General features: G+C 37.9%; 1 protein-coding gene across 3 annotated transcripts in view; it reads left to right on the forward strand.

Moving 5' to 3' along the window:
* The window catches only part of CNTLN (centlein), a 203,604-nt gene that overhangs the window by 11,306 nt on the left and 171,236 nt on the right, over window positions 1–21,062 (forward strand). For all 3 annotated transcript variants that reach the window (XM_054810899.1, XM_054810898.1, XM_054810900.1), the window contains one exon: window positions 4,720–4,808. In XM_054810899.1, coding sequence (XP_054666874.1) covers window positions 4,720–4,808 — 89 coding nt within the window. The remainder of the gene's footprint in view (window positions 1–4,719; window positions 4,809–21,062) is intronic.

Here is a 21,062-nt window from a genome sequence, read left to right on the forward strand (position 1 = left end):
CGACTTCACTTGCAAGCAAATACTTCTGCTGTAGCTAGTCATGCCATATAACCTTTGTCAGTGGCTCATTTTATGTTTGCCCATTTCTGAGCTTGCTGCTGTTAAAAACCAGTAAGAAAAATCCAGTTTACTGTGCAAAGAACATGTTCGACGCCTAAGGTACTCTTCATCTCTGTATGTCTTTCAGTGTGATGATGAACTACAATTACTTTCACTGTAGGCTGAGGTAAAATCTCACTTTTCAAGGGATACACAGTGCACTATGTTTTTTCTTGCATAATTCTTTAGTTCTCCTGTGTGATCTTGATCACAGGATGAGTGTCTTTATCTGATGTTAGATGTGTTGTGAATAATCTTAGTTTTAATGAGTAATTTTCACTAACTTTCAAATGACATCTGTATACTGCCTTGTGTATTTAAGTTCTCAGCTGTTCAAGGTACACTTTTGCTGACCTCTTGAGCTGCTAACATACACTTGAGTAGGCTGCATGTTCCTTGGGTATGCTGAAGATTGATACATCCCAGGCCTTGACAGCTGTAGTGTTTCTCTGTGCCAACTTCAGACAATCTAAGCAGCTCTTTTTCCAAAGAAATTGTTTGGCTCCCAAGACCATTCAGGGAACAGCCTTACCAAGTCCATTAATTGTGCCAAGAGCTTAAAAAGGCTGTTTAAACTACTTTTCATCTTAAAACTCTAATAACTTCTCGCTAATGCTCATTCTATTATAAAAAAAATGCCTAATTACTTATAGATTTAAATGAAACAGTTACTAAAATGTTTGGCATGTTGAAGAGAAGTCAGTCACATCTTATGGTAACTTACCATTTACTGACTAATGTTTCACTGTCATAATGAGAAATTTTCTACATTTCTGTGTAAGCTTTCTTTTTATTAAGAAAAGTTCACAGATTTTTAACTGCAAATGTTTTACTTTTTTACTGGTAACATGTATTTGAAGATGCTGTTAAATAATTTGTGTCCTTATTCCTTTGGCAGAAAGACCACTTAGGCAGGACGCTACTTTGTTTTTTTGTGCATTTTCACAAATACAAATACGCAGTGAAAGCCATTTGTTGATTTAGTTTATAATATCTGTTGATATAATTCTAGCATTGCTTTATAGTTCTGTGTGTGCTTATTCTTAGGTTGCAGTAGTAACTTTAAATACCAGTTCCTGCCACAATCAAAAATAAACAGTATTTATTGAAATGACATTATTTTGCAGTTCTGGTAATTCCAGGAATTTTTCACTTACTTCCAGACGACTTAGGAAGGTTTTTGTTTGCTTGTCTTTTGTGGTGGGTTTTGTGTGGGTTTTTTATTTTTATTTATTTTTTTGTAGATGGACACTACTTTACTTGTTCTATTTAGCTGTTTCTTTGAAATTTCTTTAGTGCACACTATTTTCATTCAATATTCCTTACTGCAAGCTTTTTCATTCCTACTTCATCTACCATTCTTTCAGCACAGAGAGAAATGCTGCAGAACTTAGTTATATAAGAAGCGGCAATTTCACTGGCATGAGTACAACTTGGAGTTGATTTTACTCTTCCTTGGACAACTTTGAAAGTAGTTTGCTTGTGAATTAGTTATAGGTGCTTTGAGGTTAATCTGAACTGATTATTCAATTAACAGAGATCATTTGTACTTGAGTATGTGTGTTCTCATTAGGAAGACAACTTAATGTTCGTTGAAACTTCATATTTTATATATTATCAAAAGGTCAATTTCTGGGAGGCTTGGCAAAGTTTAGGTAGAAACTATGTTGCCAGAGACTTGGATACTCAGCAAAAATCATGGGAGGGATGTGAACATTTCCCTCTTGTTGTATTATTGATGTATAATTTTGTACATATTTGTTCATTAGGAACAATTCAGTATATGTTACTGTAGTTTTCCCTTTTTTGTCGTTTGTGCTTAGAAGTATGTGTCTGAAATTCGTGCACTATTCTGTCCTCTTATGATGCCTTGTGCTGTTCCCCAGCTGGGACCTGGAGGTGTAGGAATGTGCAGGGCAGGACAACAGGCAGCCGCCACTGCTTGTAGTGAGTCTTGTGACACTTGATAGAGCTTCTTGGAGTTGTGCAGAAGCCCAAGTGTCTCAGCTTTTCTAGTAAATAAATAAGCAGAAAACCCAACAGCTATGTCTGTGTTCTTGTATCCAGGAGAGTAAAAGGGAAAAGCTAAGGAAGCCTGATGGTAAGCAAATACAAACTTAAACAGGCAAACAAAACTGAACTGAATAAAGCTCGTGAGCTCATAAATCAACATCAGAAACTTCAATTGTTTGTCTGACTTAAGATTTTTTTGAGCGCTTGCAGGTGGAATACTGTTGTCACTTTGTTATATTTGGACTTCTCTGGTCTGTAATGAGTTCATGGTGCTTAGACTAATTTGTTAGTGATTTTAAGTAGTTTAGTGTAAATAAATACAGAGTGAATTGTGTATTAAAGATATGAAAAATATTCAAGCAATATTATCTGTTCAGTTCTGTTTATTGCTGATTAACTGAGAGATTTGAATTAAAATTATTTTAAAATGAGTGTTAGACATAGTTTATTAGATGTAGTGATTTATTTCTCCATTATGGTTCAAAGATTTCCTTATACTCAAAGTGGTGTCATTTATAGTGTAAGAACTGCTGACATACTGTCCTTCTAAATAATTGAAAAGAAATCACGCTTCCATTGCTATTGTTTAGTGAGGTTTTTGTTTGACTCGGCATTTTTCTTTAATGGGCTCCCAGTGTAAATACAAGATATTTTTAGATGTCAAAAATACTCAGAATCTGTGTTCTTTATAGATCCTAATGCTTTTTGGAAACCTGCAGCAGTTTTTCCAAATCCGAAAAACATTTTTATTTTTAATTCTGTTTTTGCCTGAGAAGAAGCAGTAGGTCACGCATGGTTCACAATGTACAAACATTTTGACTTTTCAGGTGGCATTTTCAAGAGATAGTGGCTTTTTTGAGGACAGATGAAAAAACTGCACACTTTTTCTAATCTTTCAGACTAGATACATAGACATCTAGGATATTAAGTGGCTTAAGGTGATAGCACACAATGAGAGGTTGTACTTTCTTTTTTAGGAAAAAGAGGTGGTTAGCAGTCTCTTTGGCCTGAACTGAATAACCTAATTAGTGTGATGCTTACTATTTGTCTCTTAACTTAATTCCTAGCTGAAAGTGAACTTATTTTTAGCAATTCTACTGAATAAAGACTTGGATACTGATGTAAAGTCTTATTTACGTGATGTATGGCTTAGTGTTGGTATGAATGGGGTCATGCACCATAGTGCACCATAATCCAGTTAGTTACTATCTGTTTGCTTGCATGTAGCAGGGTCACTTTTGGTTTTGAAAAGAGTCCTTACACTGCTAACCCAATTTGGTTAGAGAAAGATGATGTTCCTTGCAAGGGTTTTTAAAGAACAGTTTGTGCCCCGTTTCTTTCTACACAAAATTTTTTGTTAATTGTTTGGTTTTGTTTGGAAATACCAGAAATGAAGTCTCCCTGTCAACACTTTAAAAATTGTGTACATCCTACAAATGCAGTTAGATGAAATTTTGCTGGTTTTAGGAAAGACAAACTCTTTCTGCTATAGTCCAGTTTGCATTTGCTGATAATAGTCTTGAATTATAAGATCTTTGTGGCCACAGCCTTTGTTTTATTTACTTTCTAACACAATCAGAAAGCTAGTCAGATTTGTTAGTGGTGAGCATTCTTGCAGTAGGCAGGTGAATTTTTCTAGGTTTACAGCAATATCTTGATAAGACATCAAATCTTTGTAAATTTTTATTCCTTGTTTGGTTGAAGAAGTTGATGGCATTTAAAGATTTAAATAAATGTAAGCTAGAAATGACTATAGTTGGAAGAGGAAGATATTTTTTTAAACTAGCAATCATAAAACCCCTCAGTTCTCACTTGCTCAGTTTTTTTCTTAAGTTACATATGCTTTCTTATTTTTCTCCTTGCCTTCCTCTTTTGCTGGTTTCCCCCCCGGCCCCTAACATTTTTATATAATTAACACATTATGGGTTTAGTTTGTAACATAACTGCATCAATGTTGGTGTTTCCCGTAATAAAACTGTATTGGAATAAAAATACACCAGTGCAAAATAACAAAATATGTGTAGTAGAAAATACAAATTTGGAAAAGCTTTTAGCCAACATCTAGTTTTCACAAACTTTCTTCTGTGTATTTTTAAAGAATATTATTTTCTTGCTCTCACTTGAGAATTTTTTCAGAAGCTTTTATATAATGCAGGTTAGCTGAGTGTATGTTAGAAGACTGGTGTACTGTCTGTTTTGAAATAAAATCTAAGAACTGCATGTGGTAAAACTAAATGTTGAAGCATGTATTCCAGGCTCAATGTTTTTAGTAGAAATTGTGTCCTGCTGCTAGAAGTACCAGTAATTAATATAGCAAAAGGCAGCCTTGTTTGAATAATGTTGATTTCTGCTGCCTTATGTCACCTTGCTTACTCTTTTATTGTTTATTATAGGTCTTTGTCTTCCTTAAAAATTCTATATGGCTAAAACTTTGTTTAATCAAAAGAACTGTTTACTGTGGGGTTTTTTTTATTCACAGGACAGTAGTAACTTGTAGGGAATTCTTTCTAAAATAGAGGCATTTTTTGTACAGTATAGCTTTTTAATCTATAAAAATTGTAGCATACATTTAATATATTTTTGTCTTTCTTTTTTCCTGTTTCTAAGGCTGATAAAGAATTTGTGTGGTCTCTGTGGAAACGTCTCCAAGTGTCAAGTCCAGATCTTACTCAAGCTGTCAGCTTGATTGTGGAAAGGTAAGTTTAAAGATTAAACATGATACTAAAACCAAAACCAACCAAACAAAAAACCCCTACTGATACCATATTCTTTATCTTTTTAAATTGAGAACTGTGTAGGATTTCAAAAATGTGTTACAGAAATTCTATTGTTAAATTTTTTTAAGAGTACCTAAAATATATTACAAGTTTCCTTTTTTGCTATAAGCTGAGGTATACTTCAAAATCTGTTTTCACAGAGGTTGCTGTGCTGCAGTTGAATTCAATTTTTAAATTATAAATGTACTTCGTATTCTGGTTTTCTGTTGAAAGAGCAAGAGGAGGTAAATGTCATTTTCTGGTGTCATAGGTGATTGGATAACAGTTACATATGTAAATATGTTTATTTGCATTCTTAAAGAAGTGAAAGGCTAAGACATGGTAAGAGAAGAGATGACTGCAGTTTAATTATTACTCCTCTGAAGATACTAATGATGACGATTTCCTCATGGTACTTACATATTACCATCTGATTGCTATAAATGTTAGTTAGTCATCGTATGTGATTGATTGTTTTAGAATGCTAATATTTACAAATTAAGATTTTTTGTAAGCCAAAGGGAGAATGTGAATGAGTTGGTAACATGACTGTCAGAATTCAAACACTCGATTCTCTTATGGTCAAAAGATTTGTCTGTTCTATCTCTCAGGGTGCCAAGAGTTCCCTTTTTTAAAATGAAAAAGTGGATTTTTTTAAAAGAAAAAAAATTAATTTCTTTAAATGGCTTGCCAACATTACTTGGGAAGCTTGTCATGGAGTCAGGAGGGATACTAGCTGCTGTGGGCTCCCATTCAATGCTTTGATCTTGAAAGGCATGTTATGTTTGTTCACATCTTTCCTTTTAGGACTTGATCAGTAAACATTATTTTATTTCTGAAAATAGATCATTAAGTTCTTTAGCTTGAAGTGCATTCACTATAGTGTTGTCCCATCTTCTGCATTGCATAAAGCAATGAAAATTTTGTCCAAAAATGTGGTGTGATTATGTAACTAGAGCTAATATTCTAAAGCGTTCATATCCGGGGGAAGAAATCGATGGTGTAAGCACATGCAGCTTGTTTCAAGACAAGTGTTACCTGAGAGTTCACATGTGGTCACCAACGATGGTGTCAAATAACTTCTGGCTCTGTACTGGGACACTTACCTGCAGAGAGAATTAGCCTGACTGGTAGAGGACAGTGTACTGCTTTCACATTGCTTGCATGTTTTGAATTGGGAAGTTATTTTAATACAGGAGGAAAACTTAGGAACAGATTTACAGTGTCCCTCGTTTATGTTGAAATGCAGATTTGTACTGATGTTTTTCATGATAAAATTTGATCATATTTTCATGAGGAGGTAGAGACATCAATCCTCCTTCTTCAAACATTTAAAAAATATGCAAGAACTGCTTAAAATATATAAATACCATATTTAATATATTCAACCATATATTACATGTATAGAAGCACAGGTATATTGAAAACATTAAAAATTTGTTTTGCCTTAACCACATTTGATATATAGCTGAACAATATGGAAAATTTTAGCTCTTTCACATGAAGCTTAATAAGGTAGAAAAAGAGATGTTCAGCCTTTTATTAACATCTCTGATTTGTGTTGCATGTAAAAATTAATCAGGATATTAAGACAAATTGAAGCATAGAGGTGTTAGAAAGCATGCATTTAAATAATGTTGAATACAATTAATTACTTGGAGTTCTTGAATTATATGCCTGTATAAGATACAGTCTGTCTTCCTGGTTTATCCTTTTCATGTCTCATGTCCAGGAATATTTTTATGCTTGGTAGTTATCCCTTGCTTTAAATTATCTTATATTTTATTTAGAACAGAAATTGATAATTGTGTATGCATTATCCTGACTGATACTGTGATCATGGGGCTCTTAGATGTCACCTTGATGCCGACAAGCACGATAAGGAGCTGAATTTTTTTACAATGGTAGGAAATATTTGCAAAACCCTTTTAATGTAGTGTTCAGCCTATCAGAAGACTTGCTACAGAAATCTGGTGTATAATAATAACCTATTGTATATGAAGGTAAAGATATATTCTGTGCCTGTGCTTTGCACTTTGTGTGGAGGCTGGTGATGATTACTCTTATGTGAAAGCATGACAACATACTCCTATTAAAGTGCTTGTCTAGTTTTTTACGTTCTCTCTTCTTTCAGAATAACGCTAATGCTTTAGAACACCTCTTATGAACTCAAGGCTATACATCTATATCATACCCTTTGCATGCTTCTCAGAGTTATGGAATTAAGAAAGAGGAAATTGCTTCCACAGCATCTTTTTAGGTATTATCATTACCCCAGAGAATCCTGGAACAGGTTTGGATAAAACCCATTCAGTATATAGGAGTTTTATTAATCACGACTTTGAACTTTGGGGTTGCTTTGATTTGACAGATGGAGCAATAGTCTGTGTTTTTCTCTTTAATTGACATAGCTTCATCTCTTTTGCCTGAGAACAGTCTAATTGCTGCTTTGGAAATAATTTCTAGCCCAGCTTCACCTGTGAATCTTCTGCACAACTGAATTACAGCCCCATATATTCTCTCCTAACTTTTCCAGCTATAACTTTCCAGAATCTTTTCCTAAGTAGCTTCTGTTTTGTGACTGTACCTCTTCACAGTCTCATAAGACTTTTTGTCTTATTCCTTGCCCTATAGCAGTAATTTTTTTTTTTTTATATTGCTACAGTGTCAGTTTATCTCCGTTCCAATATATTGATTAGATTTCCAGGGAATCTGCTATCTAGCACTGCTGCTGTCCAGAAAATTATATGACAAGTGATTTCTTGACTTTGTTAATCTAGGAAAAATGTGTGGATTTAAAGGATAAAGAGATGGGATTACCAGGTAACAGTTACAAGCAAAATGATTCCTGAAGCATGTCACCCGGCAGATCTTTGCTGCTTACAGCCTCTTTCTCTGTATTCTACACAGATGTATCAAGAGCTGGGAATTGAAAGTTTACACTGAAATCTGATAAAAACCAGCATGAGTCGTCTTAGAGACTTTTTGTCACTTCTCGTCTATATTAGGGCCAACATTGATCTAGTCCTATCCAAGTTGATAGCATTTTCCATTTTGCCCTGGCTTACTAGGAGATTTTGAGATAGAATAAAATGGATTTAAGCCTTTTGTTTTTTTTCTGCTTGGAACTGTGTGACGTGTATACCACCAATGTTGGCATTGCTTCATTTTTCTGTGTGTTCTTTCCACCAAAAATTCCATAACCAAGAAACTTTCACTGCCCACCAATTCTTGGTTGTAGACTCCTTGAGATCAGAAGCCGGCTACCTAAGGGAAGCAGACAGAATCTAAGAAAGCATAGTCATGCGTATCCTAGATAATATATAAAATGAACTAAACAATAATATCTAGTGGATTTCAGTCTTGAAATTGATGAAAGAACAGCGAGACTTTCTTCAGGAGTTTACAGTGACAGGAATAAAAAGATGCAAGTGTGAAAAGACAAAATGTTCTCTTGTACACCACAGATATGTGATGAAGAAAAAAGAAATATGTATTAGGAGAAACTGAGTAGGCAGTACTAGCCATGCAGTCAGGTAATTTATATTTGTAGCATTAGAGAATTCCTTATAGTATCTTTTTCTCAAATAAACCAGGAAAATGTAAAAGGCATAATTTGGGGGTCATAGGGGGGGAATTAATAGTAAGTTTCCATTATTTGTCTGCTATTTTGAAGTGCTTTCATGGTCCCAAAATAGAAGTTCGCCTGCCCTAAAATTTTAAAAATGTAGCTGGTACCTTTTTATGGCTGTGCTGTTGATTCCTGTAATACACCAATGATATTTTACTTTTCAGCAGTCTTTGCAGTTCTTGCTGGATAACTGTAACTGTATTCCCGTTTTAATATTCAGATATAAACAAAAAATTATCTTTACTGTGCAAATGAGAAATGCCTTTGGGATATGTAAAAGCCTCCAGGTATTTTCAAACAAGCCATTGTAAAAGTACTACTCATGTTAGTATACTTTCCAGCTACTTTAAATACTATTGATCTCAGTATTATGTAAAGAGTATGCTATTTCTAGTTCACTGCCTTTTGAAACATTCTTTTTATTTTTTTGATGAGTTAAAAAAAAAGTGCTAGAAAGTACCTTTTACAGGTAAATGCATGTGTAAACTCAGATAGAGTTGGGGTTCAGATGGGAATATCAAAGGTTTTGAAATATTTTGTAAACTTTGAGAGCCCTCCTTTAAGTCTTTTCTCTTATAATACATGAAATCTTGACAGGTCAACTGACTCTTAATTTTCCTCTAGGGCTTCTAGCTGACTCCTTTCCTTTCTTTGGAAGGGAAATGTAGCAGAATCCATTAATGATCAAACTGTGGCAGTGATACAAGACTTGGTAGATGTAAATGGGGATTGTATTAAGCTGGATGATACCTTTGCAGATAGTTACATTTGGCAAGGTTGCCTTACATAAATGTTTTTCCACACCTAAATTCCAAGTGTGCGGTGTCTTGCAAGTCTTAACAAAGAGCAAGAATGTATTTATCTTTTCAGGCCAATCTCAGAAACAGTGGCAACCTGAGTGTTAGTGCCAGTGATTAAGAGAAAGTTTTGTTGTTCTTCCTGGGGACTTACCTCTGTCTAAAGCTGTACAAATGGATGAAAACATGGCTGAAGAGCAAGTGATAGGAAATAACCAAAGAATTTTTGGAAAGGTAATACAGGAACATACGCTGTGGTTTGCTGCATCCTGTTGTCCTATTTTTGGCTGAGATAATGTTCTTTCTAGTGTCTGGTATAGTGCTGTATTTTGGATTTAGTATGAGAGTAATATTGATAACACGCTGATGTTTTCGGTTGTTGCTAGGTAGTTGTTGTGTCTACACTAAGTCAAGGACTTTCCAGTTTCTCGCACCCTGCCAGGTGCACAAAAAGCTCGGAGAGCACAGCCAGGACAGCGGACTCAGACTGGCCAAAGGGACATTCCCCACTGTATAATGTCAGGCTCCATATAGAACTGGGGAAGCTAGCTGGGAGGCGGGATCACTGCTTGGAAACAGACTGGGCGTCGGGGTTTTTTTCACATGTGGTGAACAATTGCATTTGTGCATCACTTGTTATGGTTTAACTACAACAGTCCCTTTTGGCACCCAATGTGGGGCACGGAGGGTTGAGATACGACAGATCTAACAAGAGTGTGTTAAAACAAATTTTTTATAATGAATGCTTATATTAGTTTAATAGTTGCTGGTCACAATGTTGTTTTATTTGTTCTCAGAATTGTGTCATGTAAAACCTTAACTTGTTACAACAAGTAATATATATAGTATATGTATATATGTATATAGTGGTTGTCAGTGTTTATGTGTGGTTTGTCAGCTCTCGGTGTTGAATTAAGGTTATTGCTCTGCTGTTCTGTGTACTACTGGCTTATGGTATGAAAAATCATTGATAGTCAAACCAGTTTGGTATCTCTGTATTTAGTGATGGTGGGCAGCACAAAAAGTGGAGCGGCAGCGGCCATTTCATCTCCGTACTTTGGGAGCCATCTGTTGGAAGCTATTAATAATTACACATTTTACTTTCTTTCCTCGGAGAGCCAATATGTCGGGAGAGACACCTTCCTTCACCTTGGCTAATTACAATAGCTCTTGAGAAGGCTCCTCAGACAGAGTAGGGGGGCTGATCTTAGTGCTGATCTTATGGAAGGAGCTTCTGATTCGTATTTACAAGAAGTGAGTAACAAGGATGAGATTTGAACCCACGTGCACCACACAAATCCATGTGTCAGTAACGAATGCAATGACCAGGACTAGAAGGGGCCCTATCTCCAGCCAGGTGCAGGAATGGACAATTGGGTTTACTCGACTGTGTGGATCCAATGGCCTGGCACGTCAGGCCCCCAGGAGTATAAGGCTCTATTGGACACTGGTGCACAGTGTACCCTAATGCCATCAACCTATAAAGGGGCAGAACCCATCTGTATTTCTGGAGTGAACAGGGGGATCCCCACAGCTGACTGTACTGGAAGCTGAAGTGAGTCTAACTGGGAATGAGTGGGAAAAGCCTGGCCCAGAGGCTCTGTGCATCCTCAGCATAGACTGCCTTAGGAGAGGGTATTTCAAGGACCCAAAAGGGTACCGGTGGGATTTTGGAATAGCTGACTTGAAGACAGGAAATTAAACAACTGTCTACCTTGCTGGTCTCTCGGAGATCCTTCTGTTGTGGTGTTGCTCAGGGTTGAAGGACAACAGGTGCCAATCGCTACCACAGCAGTGCCCCAGCAGCAATATCGCGCCAGCCGAGACTCCCTGATTCCCATCCAAAGCTGATTTGTCAACTGGAGAGCCAAGGAGTGATCAGCAGAACCTGCTCACCCTTTAACAGTCCCATATGGCCAGTGCAAAAGTCTAACAGAGTGGAGACTAACAGTCAAATATTGTGGCCTGAAAAAAGTCATGCCACTGATGAGTGCTGCTGTGCCAAACATGCTAGAACTTCAGTATGAACTGGAGTCAAAGGCAGCCAAGTGGTACACCACTACTGATATCGCAAATACGTTTTTCTCAATCCTTTTGTCGGCAGAGTGCAGGCCACAGTTTGCTTTCACTTGGAGGGGCATGTGGTACGCCTGGAACCGACTGCCCCAGGGGTGGAAACACAGCCCCACCATGTGCCATGGGCTGATCCAGACTGCACTGGAACAGGATGAGACTCCAGAACACCTGCAATATATTGATGACATCATCATATGGGGCAACACAGCAGCAGAAGTTTCTGAGAAAGGGAAGGAAGGAGGCCAAATTCTTCTGAAAGCCGGTTTCACCATGAAAAAAAAATAAGGTCAAGGGACCTGCACAGGAGCTCCAGTTTTTAGGGCAAAAATGGCAAGATGGGCTTTGTCAGTTCTCAATGGATGTGAACAACAAAATAGCAGCTATGTGTCCACCAACTAACAAAAAGGAAACACAAGTTTCTTAGGTGTTGTGGGTTTTTGGAGAATTCATAATCCAAATTACAGTCTGCTTGTAAGCCCTCTCTATCAGGTGACCCAGAAGAAGAACAATTTCAAATGGGGCCCTGAGCAACAGCAAGCCTTTGGACAAATTAAACAGGAAATAATTCATGCAGCAGCCCTTGGGCCAGTCCGGGCAGGACCAGATGTAAATGATGTGCTCAGCACCGCAGCCGGGGAGAATGGCCCTACCTGGAGTCTCTGGCAGAAAGCACCAGGGGAGACTGGAGGTCGACCCCTGGGGTTTTGGAGTCGGGGATACAGAGGATCTGAGGCTGCTACACACTGACTGACAAAGAGATATTGGCAGCCTGTGATGGGGTTCGAGCTGCTGTGGAGGTGGTTGGTACTGAAGCACAGCCCCTCCTGGCACCCTGGCTGCTGGTGCTGGGTTGGATGTTCAAAGGGAGGGTCCCTTCTACACACCATGCAACTGATGCTACGTGGAGCAAGTGGGTCGCATTGATCACACAGCGGGCTCGAATAGGAAACCCCAGTCGCCCAGGACTCTTGGAAGTGATCACGGACTGGCTAGAAGGCAAAGATTTTGGAATATCACCAGAGGAGGAAATGACACGTGCTGGAGAGGCGACACCGTATAATGAACTACCAGAAAATGGGATGCAAAATGCCCTGTTCACTGATGGACCCTCTTACAAGCATCAGAGGTGGAAAGCTGCTGTGTGGAGTCCTGTATGACGAGTCAGTGACGGAGAAGGTGAATCGATCCCGTGTGCAGAGGTGAAAGCCATCCAGCTGGCTTTAGACATTGCTGAAGGAGAAGAGTGGCCGATGCTCTGCATTGATACCGACTCATGGATGGTGGCCGGTGCCCTGTGGGGACGGTTACAGCAGTGGAAGCAGAGCAACTGGCAGCGCAGAGGCAAACCCATATGTGGTAAGATATTGCTGCCTGGCTAGGGAAGGGGGTTGTAAAAGTACGCCACGTAGATGCCCACGTACCCAAGGGTCGGGGCACCGAGGAGCATCAAAAGAACCAGCAGAGGTGGATCAGTTGGCCAAGATTGAAGTGACTCAGGTGGATCTGGACTGGCAACGCAAGGGTGAATTATTTATAGCTCGGCGGGCCCATGACACCTCAGGCCATTGAGGAAGAGATCAACATATAGAAGGTCTCCTGATTGACAGGTGGACTTGACCATGGACGCTATGGCAGAGGTTATCCATGAATGTGAAACATGTGCTGCAATCAAGCCAGCCAAGTGGCTGAAGGCTCTCTGTTATGGAGGACGATAGCTGAAATATAAACATGGGGGGGCCTCTGGCAGATCGATTGCATCACATTCCCAGAAACCACCAAGGCAAGCGCTGCATGCTTACAATGGTGGAGGAACCAGTGGATGGCTGGAAACATATCCCGTGCCCCATGCCACCGCCCAGAACGCTGTCTTGGGCCTTGAAAAGCAAGTCTGGTGGTGACACGGCACCCCAGAAGGAATTGAGTCAGACAATGGGACTCATTTCCAAAACAAACTCATAGACCCCTGGGGTACACATTGGGACACACATTTAGCAAAGGCCACCTGGTTAGTCAACACTAGGGGATCTGCCAATCGAGTTAACCCTCCCCAGTCAAAACTTCTACCTACTGTAGAAGGGGATAAAGTCCCCGTGGTGCGCATGAAGAAGGTATTGGGGAAGACAGCCTGGGTTAGCCCTGCCTTGGGCAAAGGCAAACCCATCCATGGGACTACTTTTGCTCAAGGACCTGGGTGCACTCGGTGGGTGATGCGAAGGGATGTGGAAGTCTGATGCGTACCTCAAGGGGATTTGATTTTGGGTGAGAATAGCCAATAAATTAAACTTTGTTATCCTATTAAACTGTCTTTATGTTGGCCCATGAGGTGTTTTTCCATTCTACTGCCCATCCTGTTGGAGGGTGGCAGGGGTCAGTGAGTGCTGCTTAGTTACCAGCTGGGCTTAAACCACAATACCTGTGAATATCAGAATGTGGAAGGAAAATTAAATACAGTTGACATGTATTTCTCACTGACGATATGTACTAAAAATGACAAATACTTTTTTTATGTAAAAGGATAAGTGAATGTGTTGTATGAGTGAGTAGTATAGATTGCTGATATTAATTGAAAAACAATTAAAAAAACTCTGTCTTACATCTTTTGAAGGGATGATAAATAGCTTGCAGAAGCTTTCTTAAACCACTTATCATTTTACTCTTGTGCAAATTAACAGGAAACAAAATGACAGGAGAATGAGGAAATAAACAAGATCTAACACATTTTTAAAGGCCATTACTGGTTTGTGTCTCTGAGTTTAAAATAAAGTGGACTCCCTAGTTATTATCACTCAATAAAGTGGACAGAATAATAGAGCATAAGAGTACAACCTTTTTATCTAAGGTCAAATAATTGTGATTTTCTACAGTTGATGAAAGTTTAATATCCTGTTTCATTAAAAATTCTCAGAACATTGAACATAAGTCAACATTCCATGGAGAAGAAGGTATTATGCAGCTTGCATGTGTGCATATCTGCATATCGGAGCACAAAATATTGACATGATAATTGCAGTCAAGCCTGATTGAACAGTGGCCTCTGGGAATTCAGCTGGTGTTGTACCAACTGGATGGCTGCTCAGGACACAGTTTGAAATGCAAGGTGCAAGTTAGCACTTTATTCAGCACAGGCAGGCATCATTTAAAAATCCTTGGGGGAAACCCTGGTGATGTGCAGATGTTAAAGCAGTCTGTTCTGAAGTGCTGATATTTTGAACACTGTAAGAGACTTGTGTATTTTAGATGAAAAATGTTTGAAAAACTATTAGAGAAGAATGTCACCATTTTCTTTACTACTCTAGTGTAAAAATATGTTTAGTATTTTATGTACAAAGCTTAAAATAAGAGGCCTTAATAAATCATCTAATGAATTAAATCAATCAAGTTAGAGATAGAGATACAAAAAAAAAATTGCATTTCTGTAATGATGCTATTCCATTCTGATACATATCATGGAACATAGAACTGGCTCTATAATTTGCTAAGGAAATAATTTAATTTTACAATTTTTCTTTAATTAGATCTTAATTTCTTTTTTTAAAGAAACAAAAATAGACTGCAATTTTGTTATAGAAAATAACTGTTGTCTTAGAAAAGTGCAAAATGTTTGGTGTCAATTTAAGTTCTTTTTTTTTACCACATGCTGTCTAAATCTTTAGAAGTACTGTTTGTAAGTATGAAAAGAAAAAACCAATTATAATGTGCATGAATTATAATTCATCATGAAGTATAAGGATCTTCTAGAATCTGAGGTGAAAATAAACTCTATTAAATGAAAACTATTCAGCTTTATGTTTTTATTTCTTTTTAATAGGTACGTGGAAGCACAGTAAGGTTTCTAGTTGGAAGATCAAGGCATAGGCTCTGTTTCTGCTAACCACTGTGCAACTGCAGAGATGTGGCTGTACACAGTAAATTACAATATTGGTGCCGTATTTACAATAACATTGACAGTGTGTGCTCTACAACTTCACTTTGCACATGGGCAATTCATTATCTATTTAATACCGACATTGAATGTATGCATTTGTGTAAGTCTGTCTGTAAAATAGTTGGAAGTTGGAAGACTGGGGGAGATGATAATCAAATTAAATGCTGCATCACAGAAGCTGATGTTTTGTAGTGTTTCTAGTTCTGCAGCCCTTTAGATTGAAAGAAATATCTTTCAAAAATAACAATATTTCTAGAAGCATTTTATTTTTAGTTATATAGGTATAGTGTTAAAATATAGCCTTTGTTCTTTTACCACACATCCTAAAGTTGTAACTTAAGTTACAGTGTAACCTTAACTTTGTCAGCTATTTACGGGCAAATTTGTAGATTTTTTTTTTTTTTTTAAATCCTGCTGTTTTGTAGAACTGAAAGGTTACATATTTCATGAAACCTGTAAACAGCAAATTCAATTTATTAATTAACATTATTTTCATTTATTTGATGTAAAAATGACATAATTATATACAACTCTGAATTACTTTTTCTTGACAAGTGGTTAATTGCTTGACTGATTAAGACCTGTGGTAGGATACAAGATGCCTTTTTCCAGACTGCTTTTCCTGAAGATTTTAGAAAGCATGGTGTTTTATAAACTTCAACAAACTTATGATTTTTAAAATCTTAATGTTTTTGTAGCGCATATTCTGTTTTCTTACTTCATTCATAGTTAAATGTTTCCTTATAGTCTAATGTTTCATTTTTGACAAGACATTAAAAATGTGCCAAACCTCAAAAATATTATCCTGTCCTGTTGTGTAAAGTATAGCATAACACAGGAAAAAAATCATAAGAAAAATGTTAATCTTATGAATATTTTTTCAGTTTCTTCATTTTTGTGGGAAGCTGAATCTTGATAATCTTTGTAACTGAATGCATCTGTGTTAAACATTTAAAATAGGTAGTACTCGTGGGAAAACTGATTGGAGCTTAAAACTTGTACAAATTGACAGCCTCTCTTCACTCCATTTTTCATCCTAAAGAAGTCTGCAAATATTCTTAGCTCACATCATTATTGCTCATCAGTGGTTCTAATTAGCTAAACAGGAGTTTGTCTCAGTCATTGATCATCATCAGCTTCTTGACAGTGCCTGAATTTTTTTTCCCCCATATTCCAGTGGACTTTTTAAAATATATTGTAAGTACGTAACGGCTCAATTAATAAAGTCGTTCAAAGATTTCTCTTAATATTATTTACCCTTCTGAAAAAGAGGAGGAGATTGCTGCAGATCTTAGCAAGTCCTATTTCAAGGTGCAACAGCAGATCCAAATATGATCTGTAAGTTGCAGTCAGTTATGCTACCTTGAGTGTCTATGGGGAGCTGTCCTGTAACGAGCATTGGAAGTTATCTTATGCCACCAGGAGAGGCTGCTGATAAAGTTCCATATGAGATTTCAATTTATGCTTTAGGCTTCCAACAACATCCTTTGTGAGCTTAAATTCTGGTAATCGGGGTTATTTTTTTTTTTAGCTATGGGTGGTAGCTGGTAAAACTATTTGGGGGGGGGATTATTACAGCCTGTGCTATCTTAAAAGTCTGAAAGAAAACCTCAGAAAGCCAAAAACTCCTTGAATTTACCTTAGACTTTACCCACTCATAATGATGATGATATGTCTGTATTTATAAACTTCATTCCTTGATGGCTTTGTTCGAAGGACTGTTTGAGCATCACATAATCAGGGAAAATACTGCATTTAACTAGAAATGCACTTTGAACCATTGGCCGGTGTGTACTGTGTTACAAATACATTTTTTGCTTTAACAAAGGTCTGTTTTTTCTGTTCAATTCTGGACTTTATTATTTAAGCCTCTTTTGTGCAGCCTTGTCCTAAAGTCATAGGGCCACATAAATTCTTGACTACCAATAATACACCAGAATTAGCTGTGCATACTTTTTTTCAGTTCTCCAGAGCAGTTTGTTCTTTTGCATGGTTGTTGGCTGGTTTATTCACTTTATTCCCATTCTTTCTTTAAAATAAAAAAAATGAAAACCACACAACTGTAGAGCTCTTTCGAGCCTTGCTTTGGGAAATCTACCTGACCTATCAGGTTTTCAGATCAATTAATACATTAGAAAACAAGTTTAATAAATTTTCAAGTGATGATTGCATAGTTAAGAGGCTAATTATCCAGTATTTGTGTTTAATTTGACCTAGTTTTAAAAAAGGCTGACTTTGTGAGAGGAGATAGTAGTTAGAGGAGTTGGAAAGACAATGGCATATTGTAGAAGGTAGATACAGAATGAGTGGTTAGAGCAATGGTTTAATTTAAATAGAAATAGAAAATAAAAACAGTTGAATTAAAATGAAGAGTGAAATACATCACTGTGGGAGCAAAGAATGGATAGGACATGTCAGCCAGTGGTTAAGGTCAGGATACTTTTGAGGGCTGGAGGCAATGGTCTTCAGTGGTTCGTGGGGCTTGTTTGTGTCTGTATTGTATAATTCTTTCTGTGTCTACACATTACTATTTGAAGCACTTCGTAGTAAAGACCTGCTTGCTTTTTGTCTTCAGATGCTCTTAAAATTTTGGATCAAGCAGTTATACTTGTGTCTGATCTTAAATTCTGGAGTTGTCTAGCTGTAATTAAGACCTCAGGAAACTTGGAGTGCTATAATATTTACAGTTTAGACATAGATCAATATAGGTCCATCAGTTCCTCAGATTATGGTGTAACATGGTTATGGGAGAGAGATACCTTCTTCCCAAAAGTATTTGGGGTTTGTGTGCTGCAAATATTATCATTGAAAAAGGGTAATTGTTGATAGCGATTAAGGACCTCACAGCAAAGTAATTAAGTATGAAGAAGCATTGGTATTTTTATACTGGAGCAGTTTTTGGTTCATTTAAGTTGTGGAATAATTAACAGTACCTCATGAACAATATACCTGTTTCAGGAACATGCACAAACTTCTGTGATAAGTAATATACCAATAATCTATTCACAGACATTTTTCATTAATAACTTCTAATTTTTAAAATTGTCTATTATCTTTTAGTACAAAGTTTTATAAGCTTATCACACAGTCTTTTAACATTTTTTAAAACCTGACTGAGAATTCAATTTCTGTAAACTAGTTATGTATGATCGAGTGCACCCTCAGCAAGTTTGCTCATGACACCAAGCTGTGTGGAGTGGTCGACACACTGGAGGGAAGGGATGCCATCCAGAGGGACCTTGACAGGCTGGAGAGGAGGGCCTGTGCAAACCACCATGAAGTTCAACAAGGCCAAGTGCAAGGTCCTGCATGTGGGTTGGAGCAATCCCAAGCACAACTACAGGCTGAGCAGAGAATGGATTGAAAGCAGCCCTGAGGAGAAGGACTTGGGGGTATTGATTGATGAAAAGCTCAACATGAGCCAGCAGTGTGCACTTGCAGCCCAGAAAGCCAACCTTGTCCTGGGCTGCATCAAAAGAGGTGTGACCAGCAGGTCAAGGGAGGTGATCCTGCCCCTCTGCTCTGCTCTTGTGAGACCCCACCTGGAGTACTGCATCCAGCTCTGGGGGCCCCAGTACAAGACAGACATGGAGCTGTTGGAGCGAGTCCAGAGGAGGGCCACGAAGCTGATCAGAGGGCTGGAGCACCTCTCCTATGAGGACAGGCTGAGAGAGTTGGGGTTGTTGAGCCTGGAGAAGAGAAGGCTTATTAGCAGCCTTCCAGTACCTGAAGGGGCCTGCAGGAAAGCTGGAGAGGGACTGTTTTGCAAGGGCATGTAGTGACAGGACAAGGGGTGATGGCCTTAAGCTGAAGGAGGGTAGATTGAGATTAGATATACGGAAGAAATTCTTCACTGTGACGGTGGTGAGACACTGGAACAGGTTGCCCAGAGGGGCTATGGATGCGCCCTCCTCAGCAGTGTTTAAGGCCAGGTTGGATGAGGCTTTGGGCAGTCTGGTCTGGTGGAGGGTGTCCCTGCCCATGGCAGGGGGATTGGAACTAGGTGATCTTTGAGGTCCCTTCCAACCCTTAACATTCTATGATTCCATTATAAGCAGGGTGGGTCACTTTCATTAACTATCATGTATTATGAAACCTATTTGTTGTTTTCTCTCTTGCGCTCCCATTTTTGTCCTTAGGTTTGTGGGGTTATTTCAAAGGACATCACAGTGTAACCTTGGGAATACATCAGCTTACTTAGTATTTGCATGGATATCTGTAATTGCAGTCTGTTTAGTTCTGTTTTAATAGATGTTCAAAGATAAACTGTGAAAAACTGGCTGTACTATGTATTTCACTGCTCGTGTCTTTCTAGCAACCTATAATGACAATTCCAGCATTCTTCTGATTGCAGGTGATCAGACGCTTTGGGGTCAGGATCTGATGTGCATTTTTCTGTTACGTTTCTGTCTCAGTTAAAATGTTAAATACCTTTCAGACATGAAATGTCTTTTTGAATACTTGTTGAATATTCATGGTTTCACTTTTCTCTCCTCGTTACAGCTCCTGAAGTATTTTCTTTATGGAAGCAGATTTTTTTAATGTCACACAACTACTTAAGATCCTGTATATTTTTGTTTTTCATACCTAAATGTAATTTAGATACATATCTTTTCAGCTAGTTTTTTCTTAGTTTTCTTCCAGTGCTACTACACATTAATGCTGCTGTATTTGCAGTAGGAGAGTGCTACTTACAGTTATGATGCCTTGAGACCTCGGTTTCCAAAAAACTTGCTTTAAATTCCATCCCGTTTTATTTAATTCTTTACTCAAGATCAGACTAGATATTTTAGCAATCATAGAACTTTATTTAAAAATTCAATGCTATTGGACGGCCTGTGGGCACAGTGTAATTTAGCCTTTAAAATCACCAATAACAGTAGAATACGCAGTGATTAATAATATTGGAGAAAAATAATTGCCCATATATCTACTATCCTTATTGTTCTCTGTTACAAAATGCTTCAGTAGATGAAGTGTTTTGCGCACAGCTGGATATTCTCATCCACCTTTGATCATATTTACAGTCTCATGGGTACTATTCTTCCATTCCCTTCCACTTCTGAAACATTCCCATTTTGGTAGAGCAAAACTTACACAAGGAGAATTCTCTGGTTTCTAGGCATGTCTTATATCCAACCATAGTGGAAATTTACCTATGTTGTGAGAGCAGGGATAATCTGAGTTTCTCCTTCTCTCTCACCTGTGGTGCTGGGAATGCCTGAAGTATTTGGCCATTTGCAGGGAATATATGTTTCTCAGACCTTTTGTCACAGATAGGAATTCTGGTTTGTGCTAAGAAATCTCTGTGTATCTTTACTATTGCAACATTTGTTTTGTTTCTACCTAAAACAGAAGCCAATAAGGGAATCAACTTTAAAACTCAGTCAAGAAATAGGATAGTAATGAGATGAGGTAGTTAGTTGACTCAGCAGGTGGTTTTCTACGAAGTGTTACAGAAATGATTACAGTCCTGCGCTTATTAACCACATAGAGAGGCTCTGCTTGTCCTCATTACCCAAATTTCTGAGCTTTTTTTCCCCCAGTAGAAGTTATAGATTCTATCCCTGTGAAAGATAGTAAAATAGTTATCCATTATGTTCAAAAGTGTTGTTTCAGACATAGAAATGCCATGTAGTTGAGAGAAGGACTTCACAAACTCAAGCAGCTTCATGGCTCTACATTGCCAAGAAGGAAAAAAAGCATTTTGCTCAGTCCATGGACATGTACACTTTCAGTATTTAGGAAAGAATGAGACAGAATTT

This window comes from Grus americana, chromosome Z (assembly GCF_028858705.1).
Source record: "Grus americana isolate bGruAme1 chromosome Z, bGruAme1.mat, whole genome shotgun sequence".
NCBI lineage: Eukaryota > Metazoa > Chordata > Aves > Gruiformes > Gruidae > Grus > Grus americana.